Below are 13,107 nucleotides of genomic sequence, written 5' to 3'. Positions count from 1 at the left end.
TTTCTCAGACTGAAAAGTGAGAGGAGTTTTTAAAGTGATTTATGAGACTTATCATATGTTTTTTTTACAATACACAACAAAATGTAAACACCTGTAAATGAACTATATGCACCAACTTTTAGAAAAGCAACAATGAATCACTTTTTTAAAATACATTTTGAAGTGCCTGGAATCTAAGATTTTAATAGGATCAAAATAAATTAAGACATTTACTTAGTGAAGCTCAAATAATACATATTCACAGGAACCCGATTTCCACACGTTATCATTTTTGTGTTATATAGTGTTATCAGTAAAACTGTATGTCTGTGCAAATTTAGGGGTCATTTCAATGGAAAATGTGCTGTCTGTGAATGACAATGCCCTACCACACGATCCTTTAGTCTTGTTAAAAAATCGCTCCACCTCATGTCCATTAAAGGTAGGTGGTGTGGTGTCGGGCCGTAAGCCCGCATGACATGAAATAAAGGACACAGACACTGGGGCATGGTACAGTAACTGGCCTGGAGCACGTGCACTCCGTCCCCTTTTATTGACAGGGTCATCTGACTGGTGACGCCTGTGGTGGGTGGATGTTCAGTGTGGGTGAAACACTAGAAAGTATCTAGCCGGATACTACAGGTGGTTCATGAAAGTTTGTTGTTCAGAAAAGTGGTTTGTTGTGCTAAAACGTTTGGGAACCACTTCTCTATTATGCTAAGTTACAGATAAGGGTTCCAAGACCAAGTAACAACACATGGAATATATGACTGCAGCTTGTTGTGGGGATAGAAGAAACAATAGAACAAAATGGAAACCACCCATAAAGGATTGAGAACTCTGGAAAATATTGAACGATATGAGCTCTGGAATAGAATGTTTTATAGTGATTGGAGGGATTTGAGTTCAGGGCAGATTAACTTCATCAACTTGATTGTGGATAGTGTACCACAACTCTCTCTGCGACACACGCTGTATGTACGTTTAAACCTTAAAATGCCAATAAAAAGAATTTTCAAAAAAAAAAAAAACTTGATTGTGGATAGTTTACATTGAGGCTAATGTTCTACGAAAGAATACTGCTGTATCTCATTCATAAATGTCAATAGTACTGCTAACTGTGATGGTACAAGGAAATATCAGCATGTTTGTGGGAAATGATCCAAGCATGTGAATGTATGAAAGATCCAATTCTAGAAATGCAGCAAACCATTCAGATATTGTCAAGGAAGCTGAAATGCAGTCAGTCATCTTGGTAGGAAATCCTGAAAGGGTAGGGGTATTCGGTAGGGAATGACATACCTTACAGTTCATAAAGGGGTAAAGACAGTGTCCTTGCTGAATCCACAAATGTACCAATAGATTCACAATCACCTTTTGCCAACTTTCCTTCTCTCACCTTAGCCTTTACATAGTTATGTCGGCAGTGCCCCAATTCCGAGCACGGATGCTGTACCTTTATTGTCTAGCTATCATCAATTATGTTTCCGTTCACATTGCTTCACTAGCACTCTGAAGTGGTCCGTGGGACCGCATAACTCTGTCCACATGAAGAAAATAGCTAATGACAATACATTAATTCCGAAGACCACTACCTACCCACTGTCACAACTTAAGACATACAACAACCATGAGTCATTTATTATTTACAAAGAACTTTACTTTATGCACTATTTATTTGGTAAATTGTCATTGGCATGAACGGATATATTTAATACTATACCCACTGTGGGTACTAACAAACTATAGCATGAAGAACAAGAACTACTATTTTTTTAGCATGGCACTTGAAACAGCAGTTTTGAAAAGGAGTATCACTAACAGCCTGAAACGAGACAAATACATCAGGGCGAATTACTGAATTGCAATTTGCTAACAATCAATTGGCATTTGCTTGCTTGCTTACCATGTTTGCAGAAGAGTTGAAAAACCACATGACAGTCGTTAAAATTTATGGAAATGTTGCACTTTTCCACATTCCTTTCAAGTGTGTTGAGACATCTAAACACAGGCATAACTGACTGCAAGAAAAGGTTCACTGTCAAAATGCTAGAACATTTTCATTTTTTTCTCCATATTGTGATTATTTAGACATCACCTTTTCGCATGGGTCAATGTACACTTGCTACATTTACACATCCAACGCGGGACTGACGTGAACTTCACAGAAATGCTCTGTTAACTTTGCAGCTCTCACAGAACACACCTGGAATTCTCTATGAATTCTCAAAAAAGTTGGAAATTTACTCCAAACGTAAGAGTCAGCTTACATGAGCAAGATGTACAACGTTTTTTGATTCTGAAATGCATGCACTGCGCTAAAAGCCAAGACTTTGTGAGTGGAAAATCCCAAATCTCAATGTACAGCAATTACTTTGCATATAGCAAATGGCTTTGTGCTGACACGGTCCACATACTGATTCTTACGAATCACAAGCAAAGGTGGTAAAAGAGTACCCCCTTCCTTTTTAATTTAAAAAAAATATTTGTATTGATCATACAAAGAAAACAATACCGGAACAGTAGTTGACCAGCCCGTGTGACCATAACAATCGATTATAGCATTTTACGACATTTTGTGAAATCAGACATTAAGACCACCTCACATGTCTTCATCCAGGACCTCCACACCAGTAGCGGCTCGTGGAGGAAGTTCGGTGTGGCAGTGAGGCGGGGCAGGGGAGGGGCAGGGTGGGGAAATGTAAACACCGGAATATGGCTGAACAGAGGTAGTACACATTTAAATAAATCGAATTTCATTGCGCGCGCTACATCGCAAAATGCGCCTGAATATCATTCAAAAGTGGAGCAAATCTGAAGTACCCTGTCGATGGACGATCGCAGCGTACAGCCGCATGTCATCCGCGCAGAGCGAGAATCTATCTTCGCGCCCCGCTGTCCATCTTAGTCCACGGATTATTGGGTCTCCCCCTATCCAGCTCGCCAATTGGCTTCAGTATCAAAGCAAAAGGGAGCAGAGATAGTGGAAAACCCTGCCTTGTTCCCCGATTTAAAGTAAAAGTGTTGGATGTTCACCCGTTCACTACGACTTGGATCAACAGTACAGTATACAACAGTTGAAGCCATGCATTGAATTTTTCACCCAGCCCCATGGGCTCTAGGACTGCAAACATGTACGGCCATTCGACAGTACCGAAGGCCATATGAGCGTCCAATTACAGTATTGCAGTGTCTTCTTGTATGGAGTCCCTTTGGCCCAGGACCACATTCAATCGCCTCAGATTGAGAGCAGTATTTTGTCCCGGCATGAATACAGACTGGTCCGGATGTACAAGCTTGGCCACCACGGGGCTCAATCGCTGAGCCAGGACCTTGGCCAAAATGTTGACCTCCACATTGAGGAGGGAGATCGGCCTGTAGGAGGAGCACTCCTCCGCTGGCTTGCCCTTCTTATGTATGACCACAACTGTCTCTGATCTCTGGGTAGTACACCCACCTGTCTACTTTCTTCATACATATGGAGGACATGAGGTGCTACCTTGGTGGCAGTCTACTTGAGGAGCTCGATTGAAACACCATTCAGCCCCATTGCATTGTTGGATTGTATACTATTTATAGCCGCAGCTATTTCCTCTGCGTGAGATCTTCTTCGAGTGGCTGCCTATCCACGTTCTTTTATTAGTTCTCTGGACTCCCCTATCGTGCCTGGCACTTCCGGGGAGTAGAGATGCATGTAGTGGGCTGCAAAGGCCTCCACGATTTCCTGTGGGTCATGCAGCCATTCCCCCTCTGCTCCCTGAAGGGTCATTATCCATCTATCGGCCTTTTCTCTCTTGTCCAGCCAGGCGAGTAACTTGCCCGCTCTATCCCCGAGCTCATAAACTCTATGCTGCATTGCCCAAAGTCTACCTCTTGCTGTTTTCGTCACTAGGTTTCTGTATTCTTGACACTTTACCTCTAGTATGCGCTTAGTGTCTTTGTCTGCTAAGGAGGTGGAGAATTGTTCCAGGGCCAGTAAGTCTTGCTACAATGTGTCTAGCTTAGCCTTCTTCTCTTTCCAATGTCCAACCATAAGGGAGAGTGCCTGCCCCTTCAAGACTGCCTTAAAGGCTTCCCAGATAGTGTGAGGAGACTGAACCGACACTACGTTTTCTTTAAAATAACATTCAGTGGATTTTACGATGCTGGCTTTGATATACGGAATTGTGAGGTACCAAGGATTGAGCGATATGGATCTCAGCGTGGATTTCCTGCCCAGACTATATTTCGCCCACAGTGGTGCGTGATTGAGATCCCCCTGGCCAAATGTTTAACTTCAGTGAAGTATGGTTTGTCTTCTGCCACCGTAAGGATGTGATCAATTCAAGACAGGTTATGTGCCCCCGAGTGGAATGTGAATTGTTTTGCTTCGGGGTGGGATACACGCCACACGTCTACCAGGCCTAGGGCGGTCAAGAACTCAGTCATAGTGCTCCGGCTACCTGTACTAATTCTTGGCGGTAATCTATACAGCTGACCATTGAGGGTCATGTTTAGGTCTCCTCCTATCACTAGTGTCCCTTCAGGAAAATCTAGAATAATTTTACTCGGGTCTGGTAGTGTTACATTGTGTAGTGCAGGGGGTACATAGGCTGACAAGATATTGACCCTTCTTCCCTCCCAGTATCCGGTCACCCCTGCAAATCTGCTCTGTGCGTCCGTAAGTATACCTGCCACTGTAAAGGGGAATTGTTTATGCACCAATATCCCAGTCCCTCTGGATCCTGAGATGAACCCTGTATGAACAATGAATTTGTAGCCATCAGTTGAGTGCCCCACAGGTATTCCCAATCAGGTGGGTCTCCTGGAGCAACACCACATCTGAAGCATCCCTTTTAATGTACTGAAGCACTATCCCTCTTTTAAGTTTGTCCCCTAGGCCATTAACTTTCCAAGAGAGTATTCGAAAGGATGTTTCTGCCCTCCCCTCCACCGTTGGCGTGCCTGCCACTTGCATGTTTTCAACAGCCATCTGTGTGGTCACTACCTGAGAAACGACCGGTGGACCTGCCCATAACGTGGGCTCGGCTGACATGTGATCTATGCTGCATATGCGATTCTTTAGCCTGGGGTAAGAGGCATGGAGTGTCATTAGTGAACTATATTGATGGTGCGGGTGAACAATACAACATACATTACAACAACCTCAACCACCTGAAAACAAACCCTCCCCACTCCCTGCCTCCCTGCATGACGGTTTCAAAAAGCCCGCCTCCACAACTTTGCAGAGTGCCCGTCGCCCACCCGTCCCTATGTTGGAGGAGCCGTGTGCCAGCACCCCCCTCCTCCCGCTCCCCAATTTTAACTGGACAGTTTACTACAATGGATACATAAACGCACTTATTGTTACACTCGGCCGTCTCTTCTTCTGCCATACTCCAGCAGCTGCCCCAGCCCTTAACGAGGTGCAGAACAGCCTCCCACTATTACAGTTCCACTAATTTCTATGGGGCAGCTCAGGTATTCCGTTGGGCCGTGCCTCATTATTCTTGGGAGATCTCTATGTCTCATATGCCCCAGGAGAGACAATCCACAAACGTAGATCCTGTATAGTTTCTTATGAGTTACTCTTGTTGGTGAGGTTCCTCTCTTCATGATTAGGATCCTGTCGCTTCTGCGTCCTCCCCCCTCACTGCTCTCGTCGGACTAGGTTATCCCGATCGCCTTCTCTCCGCCACCTCTCCAGCCATTCCCAGACATCTCCCGGCTCGCTCATTGAAAAACCAGCTTTTGCCTTCAGCCTCAACCCTCAGCTTGGCTGGAAACAGCATTGCGTAATTCAACTCCTTCTCTCTGAGGGCTTTTTTGACTTCCAACTAATTGCGCCTTTGTCTCTGCACGGTTAAGGTGAATTCTGGAAAAAAATGTATTGTACTATTTTCGTACAAAGAGGCGGTGCGCTATGAGCAGTTTGGAGGATATTGTCCTGGTCTCTGTAGTTGAACACTCGCGCCAGGATGGGCTGTGGGGGTGCTCCCGGCATGGGCTTGCGTCTCGGTATACGATGTGCCCGCTCTAAGGAAAAATAGTTGGAGAGGGTTTCCAAGTTGCAGATGTTTCGTGACTAGGTTTTCCACAAAGAGACTCGTGGCTGCCCTCTCGGCTCTCACTGGCACCCCCAAAATTCTGACGTTGTTTCTCCTACATCGTATTCGTAATCATCCAGTTGCGCTGCTAAGATTTCACTTGTGGCTTGCAGATCCGAGACTTGTTTACTCAGTGTTGTTGTGTCCTTGACCAGACCATAGGTTACATCCTCCACCTCTTTGACCCGGGAGTCCATTTTTCTCAGGTCCGCCCGTAGTAGGGAGATGTCCGTGGAGACTGAGTCTAGGCGCCCCTCTAGGGCCATTATGTCTTGCAGCGTGGGGATTCCAGTTCGGCCTGCTTCTGCAATGTCTCCTGTTCTGGGTCGAGCTGTACTGTCGCCCCCTCTTGCACCTTCTGCCATGGGAATTATCCAGCTTGGGCTGATGATAGCCTCACCTGCCTCTATTGCTCGACATTATTGCATCCAACATGGCACGAGCACTAACTTGGCGCTCGTGTTTTCAGGGTACTCACCGCCACCTGCCAGGGGCTTGTCGGTTTCCCCTTGCGAGCCTCCATGCCCTTGCAGTGCGCGCCTGTACTGCTGGCTGTGTTACAGTGGGACTGAACAGTTCCTCTGTGGCCGGGTGGTAGTTTAGAGCCACACCGCATCTGGACTCCGGCGCGAGACCTCGGCTGCGAGCGAGTCGAGCTAGTCTTACTTGCCACTTACCACTATGCATCCAGCTCACACCCGTTTCCCAGTTCTCTGGTCCAGCAGTGCCTCCAAACTGTGGCGTGGATCGCAGTCGCCTGCCCCGGGTCTCTGCGCACTTTCGCCTATCTCCCAGTCAGGTTTACCCCTTTGGCTGGTTCCTTCTTCTGAGCTGCTTTCGATCAGGTGGCACACTTGCCCGATTGAGGTGCAGCTGGTGGGCACGCTATGGCGCGAAATTGATTTTACGTTATTTAGCAGTCTCCCTGGCCGCATGTGCAGCAGGCCGTCCCAGTTTACCGCAGCATGTCCAGCGTATTCTTGCTTGCCTCTGCTCCCTGCCTTCAATTATGGGTGTAGATCATCGCCACCTGCCCCGGGGACCAAGCGCGCTCCTCACCGGTCTTTTTTAGGTCTCGATCCGGCTGGGCTCAGGCCTCTTACAGTAGGGATCTGTAGCCGGCCTTCTGCCAGCCGAGAACGCCACCCTGAGCACTTTGCCACTCCGCTGCTGGTCCTGGGGCCCGGACCACTTCGCCGATGCGGTGTCAAGCGGAGGCCACCACCCACCACAATGTCTCTGTGTGCACCGCAGTGGTGCGAATGGGTTCTGCGTCACCAGGCGGGGCTCACACCTACGTTACGCCGCAGCTTCTCTGCTGTTGCAAGCCTCAAGCTCCACGGGCCTCCGGCTGCTCCAACAGCCGCCGACGATCGCCAGGAGCGATGCTATATCGCACCAGATATCTCCGCACTCAAGTGTGCATCCAGTCAAAACGAATTAACGCTGGATATTTAGAGGAAAGCGACAGAGGAAGCCAGAGCCACGCTAGTGTGTGGCCATCTTCTTAGGCTGCTGGCACGCCCTCATCTGACCTCTACATTTTAACTCAGAAGAAAATGTATCAATATTTTGCGACTACCGCTGAGGTTGAAAACCCCTAGTTAAAGCAACAAACATTGAAAGGAGGACAGAAGACTCCGTAGGTAAGCAAAATCCGTTTTCTTTAATCAGCGAGAAGTCAACGGACCAGCCAGAGCAGGCAACAACAACCAACTGCCAAACCCTGACCATTCCAAATGCTACCATTCCAACATGGAACTCAACATCATGGTGGTATGTGCATTACAATAATAAAGAAGAACCCAACACATCTCTTCCCTTACAATAACGAAGAAGCAAAACATCGCAGTAGGGAAGCAAATAACAAAAAGGGTGGGGAACGCACCAGGAAAATTGAACGATACAAAATAAACAATGTTAATGACCCAATAATCCCTTTCTCTATCAGACCTCTTAGAATCGGGTCAATCTTGCGTGAAGCTGGATTTTATCTGAGTGAAAGTGCGCACCCCCTGCACAGTGTCAGCCCTCTGCTTGGACAACCTCTCCTTGTTCCAACATCTCCCATCACTGAGCTTGACGGATCTTGCCCCAAGAGCAATGATCTGCATAGGACTGGAAAATTTAGAATGCCCTTCAGCAACCAAACCCGACATCTTCTCCTTGACCCAATCCCCAGCTTTAAATAGAACCTGTGTTCTCCCTTTGACAGGTTCCTTGGTCACATACTTGCTTTGAGACGTGTTGCAATTTTCTGTCACCGCCTCAGGTTTAACCTTAGTTACATTCAAATTACGCATCCAGGGTCTTACTAACTTGGTGGCAAACATTTTGCCCTTCAATAAAGCCAAAGGAGATTCCTTGGTAATGGCACTGGAGGTGGCCCGCAAAGCCCACAACAAATTCACCATTTCCTTCTTCCTATCCAAACCATTTGCTACTGACAACTGAATGTTATCTTTTTTGACCCTATTACATCGCACCACCAAACCATTGCTGCGAGGATGATATAATGAGGTGGTGATGCACTTGATGCCCCAATGACTCATAAAATCTAGGAAACTCTTTGGCCACAAATTGCACACCATTGTCAGTGACAAGTTCGACTGGTGCACCTTCCCTCAGAAATAGAGACTGGAGAAAATCCAATACTTCCTCAGTGGTAGCGGACTTAACAAATTTCACTTCAGGCCAACGCGAACCATAGTCCACTGCAACCAAAACAAACCTGTTAACCTCATCCAATACATACATAGGTCCAATGATGTCCAGGCCTAACTTAAACCACGCTTTGTCAGGAACCGGTACAGCCTCAATGGGACTGGGAAATGTGACTTGAGATTTGTCACTTACCATGCACGCTACACAGTCTTTGACAAAATGTTCAACTCCTCTATCCATGCCTGGCCACCAAAATACCTCTGATTTTCCTTTTCATGGCTCTCATGCCCACATGACCCTCATGGGCCAATGCTAAAATCTTGCCTTGCCTTGCAGAGATACCTGCACGGCAATCTCATGGCATAGCAATTACAATATCTAACAGACCACCAACAAATCCACTCTCCTCAACACGCCCATTTGCATGCTTAGCTCTGGAAAAACTTGTTTGAATGAACTGACTTCCCCATCTTTGGGAACCCAACCCTTATTCAACATACTAGCTACAGTCTGGATGGTTTCGTCTCCCAGAACAGCAGTTTTCCACTCTTCTTCCGATATGCACCCAAAACCAGACTCCACTAATGAGGCCACAACACAAAAACTATCATCCACCTGTTCTTCTACTAAAGCGTTGGGAAGAGGCAACATGGACAAACAGTCCGCAAAAATATTCTTGGCACCAGGAATATATTCTAACTGAAATTGGAACCCCATTAATCTGTAATGCCATTTGGCAATGCGAGGGGTGGCATTACTGGCTCCCTTTGTGGTTAAGACATCCACTAAAGGTTTGTGATGCACACGAATGATAAACTCAGAGCCCCACAAATACTGCCTAAAATGTACCACACCCCACCAACATGCCAGGGCTACACGCTCTATAACGGAGTAAGTGTCCTCCGCACCTCTCAGGGTGCAAGATGCAAAAGCCACTGCTTCTTCTTTCCCTTCTTTTTTCTGAAGAAGTACAGCACCCAACCCATGTTGACTGTCATCTGTGACGATAATAGAAATTTCATTAATGTCAAATGCTTGTAGGGGAATGGCACAACTTAATTCCAATTTAATCTGCTGGAATTCACTCCCTTCTACTGAGGACCACACAAACTGTTGTTTTTTTCCATTAGAATTCTCATATTATGTGTTTTATCACTGCAGTTGGGAATAAATCGAGAATAAAATTCTAACATTCCAAAAAATTACTGGAGCTTGTCCTTATTTGGCACAAGGGTAACCCATTTATGGCCATAACTAAATCCTCCTTAGGTTCCACTCCCCGAGCAGACCATTTATAGCCTGGGTAGTCCACTTCATGCATGTAAATTTGTATTTCTCTGCTTTTAGAGTGACACCTCTTTCAGTCAAAATGGATGAAACAGTAGCTAAAGTCTTATCGTGATCTTCCACATTCTTTCCGTACAGCAAAATGTCACAGCCGAAGCCGATGCCAGACCAAAGGGCATTCTCTTAAATCTGTAGGCTCCAGATGGGGTCACAAAGGATGTTAGGGGGCGGCTTTCTCTTTTTAGTGTTATCTGGTGAAAAGCAGAAGACATGTCTAATGTGGTAAACATTTTGGCTCCCTTTAATGAACCCAACATCTTAGTGATGTTTTGTAGAGGATGTCTGTCGACCCATCTTCTTTCATTTAAGTCTCTCAAGTCAATGCACATTCTAAGGGCACCGTTAGCCTTCCTGGCCAAAGCTACAGGGGACAACCACACAGAACTCTCAATTGGTTCCATGATACCTTGCTGCCACAGAGATTCCAATTCTAAGGATAACTCCTTTCTCATCGCAAATGGAACACTTCTGGGTTTGGGTTGTGAACCACTGGTTGAACTTCTTGTTTTAGAATTATACGATGTGAAAAACCTTTGATTTTGCCAAGATTCTTGCCAAAATCTTCTGGAAAAGACGTTTTCCAGTCTTGTACTCCCACAGTCCAGACAGATTTAAAACCCTCTTTTAGTAGAACCTGCTAAGGACTGTTGGGATCTAAAATGATATTCAATTTTTTTGTTCTAACCATCCCAGCAAGGACGAACCATCTTTTACCACATACACCGTGGCAAACGTTGAATGATGCTTAAAAGTTAAGACACAATCAAATTCTCCCAATATTTGAACTGGTTTAACCCCATAAGCTACAGGCCTAACTAAGGACTTCTTCAAGGGAATGTTGGCTAACTTGTTCCATTCTTCAGGACCCATAAGGGTGAAGAAGGAACCGGAATCAGCCATCATGGAAATACTCTCACCATTTATACGAATTTGACAAAAAAACGCTTGATACTAGAACAATCAAACTTTAAAATTTGTGAACTGTCAACCATTTTTGTGCATTCAGAAGTTTCTTGTGATTCACCAACATCTGATATCATCATAACCTCATTTCCCTCTTCACTGTCAGGATCAGTATCCACTTCAGATACGCTGTAAACTGACAGAACTTTTTTGGTTAATGTTTTGACATATACAGGCTTAGACTTACACACCTTGGAAAAAGGACTCTTTTTTGCATTTCATACAATATTTATCTACCGCATGACAGAAAGAAGCATTACCCAAATGGCTTTTGCTGCCACATCTGTAACACTCAAGGGTTATTTGCCTATCATTTTTCTTTTCCCTCTTGTTGACAACATTCTCCACAGTGGCTGTATGAACTTTAGATTCTAGAGCAATCTGGTCCATAAACATGGTTGTGGTCTCCACATGTTGGCAATTTCTAAAGCTTTGTCCAAAGTTAAGTTCTAAGTTGTCAAGAGCTTCTTTTGAACCTTTTTGCTATTGCTTTTCTCAACCAATTGATCTCTTAACAATTCACTCTCAAATGCTCTATAATCACAAGTCGCTTCCAAAACTCTAAGATCGCTCATAAAAGCTTCTACTGGTCTTCACCAGGTAACTGCTTTCTCATGTAGAACTTGTGCCTCTCCATAATGATGTTGTGCTTCTTTTTTAACCTTGCATCCATCATTTTTATAGCGGAAGCATATTCATCCACAGCATCACCTTCACCAATAACTACAGCTGGAGGTCAGTGCTTTAAAACCTTCCTCCCTTGAGTGCCTAAAGAATGACGCAGTAAAGCTAACTTTTTCTTTTGAGTAAAAACTTCTGCTACAATTGCTTCTAGATAAGCCTCAAACCCTTCTAGCCATAATTCCCACTCCACAGAAGAATGGAGAAGGCGGTAAAACTGACTGTTGCATGTTGGAGATATTTGATAAATATGAACACACAAAATTGCAAACACTAAACCACAGATTAAAGTTATTGGGGAAAATGGCAGTAAAAGACCACCAAATTACAAAATGCGTAAGTCACTAAAAACAAAGGAACTGCATGAGAGCTGTTGAATCATGAAATGCAAAGAACACTGACACATGGTATACAAACAAACGCAGGCCGGCACAAAGTCACACAGTGTGCAGGTCACTGAGAATGAAGTTGACATGCAGGAAATGTGTAGAAATGGGTGTGCGTGTCACCGGTACAAGCTTTGTGAGGAACTGGCACTGATATAGGGTGTGCGCATCACCGATATGCCAAGAGCAAATAAAGAATACCTGGTTCGCAGGGAAACACCATGCTGCCCAGGAACAGTGTTGTGTCACAGTTGGTGAGAGAAAAAGAAATGGTACTAAACGTAGGGGAATTTGCCGTACAGCTGAGGCTTGCCATCTGCCTGAAGCGCTGGTGAAACAACAAACGTTTCCAAGCAACCAGCTGCAGAGACGTGCGGACGCACGCTGGGGGAGGTTGATACATTGCAGAAGAATCACAAGCTGGGATGTCGATTACGTCATTGGTTCGCCAAAACGCCGCAAATGAAACACCTCAAATAACATGATGCGAAGACCTCAGTGGACGACACAGATGCACAACAGCAGCGAAGTGTTGTGGTGAGGCCGCAACGGAATCCGCCTAAACTGCGGCTTGCAGACTTCACGAAGAACTCCTGGTCCAGGAAATCCAGTTCTGCGACTGCAGACACACGAAGACATGTCTTGCTCTGCCGCTTCCTCGGGTCCATATCCAATCGTTGCCAATGAAAGGAGGGCAGAAGACTACGTAGGTACGTAAAATCCGTTTTCTTTATGCAGCAAGAAGGTAACGGACCGGCCAGAGCAGGCAACAACAACCAACTGCCAAATCCTGACCATTCCACATGCCACCATTCCAACATGGAACTCAATGTCATGGTAGCATGTGCATTACAATAATAAAGAAGAATGGTTGAAAACCTCTAGTTAAAGCAGCAAACATCCAGTCACACAGTGGAAGATGACCATGAAAGACTGCTTCCAATATGTGAACGTCAACTGCTGAAATCAGAGGAAGCAGGCAGAAGGCAGGTGCACCACTG

At 45.4% G+C, this 13,107-nt stretch overlaps 1 protein-coding gene across 1 annotated transcript in view; it reads right to left on the bottom strand.

Annotated features, from left to right (window-relative positions):
• RAD9B (RAD9 checkpoint clamp component B) overlaps positions 1-13,107 on the bottom strand; it is a gene marked incomplete at its 5' end in the record, with an annotated part of 711,521 nt that overhangs the window by 442,667 nt on the left and 255,747 nt on the right. Inside the window, one exon of the mRNA XM_085632854.1 lies at positions 1,886-2,000. Within this exon, the coding sequence (XP_085488980.1) occupies positions 1,886-2,000 (115 nt within the window). The remainder of the gene's footprint in view (positions 1-1,885; positions 2,001-13,107) is intronic.

Source organism: Triturus cristatus, chromosome 11, assembly GCF_964204655.1.
Source record: "Triturus cristatus chromosome 11, aTriCri1.1, whole genome shotgun sequence".
NCBI classification, from domain to species: domain Eukaryota; kingdom Metazoa; phylum Chordata; class Amphibia; order Caudata; family Salamandridae; genus Triturus; species Triturus cristatus.
The sequence above is the reverse complement of the archived record's forward strand: the minus strand, read 5'-3'. Positions and strand labels throughout refer to the sequence as shown.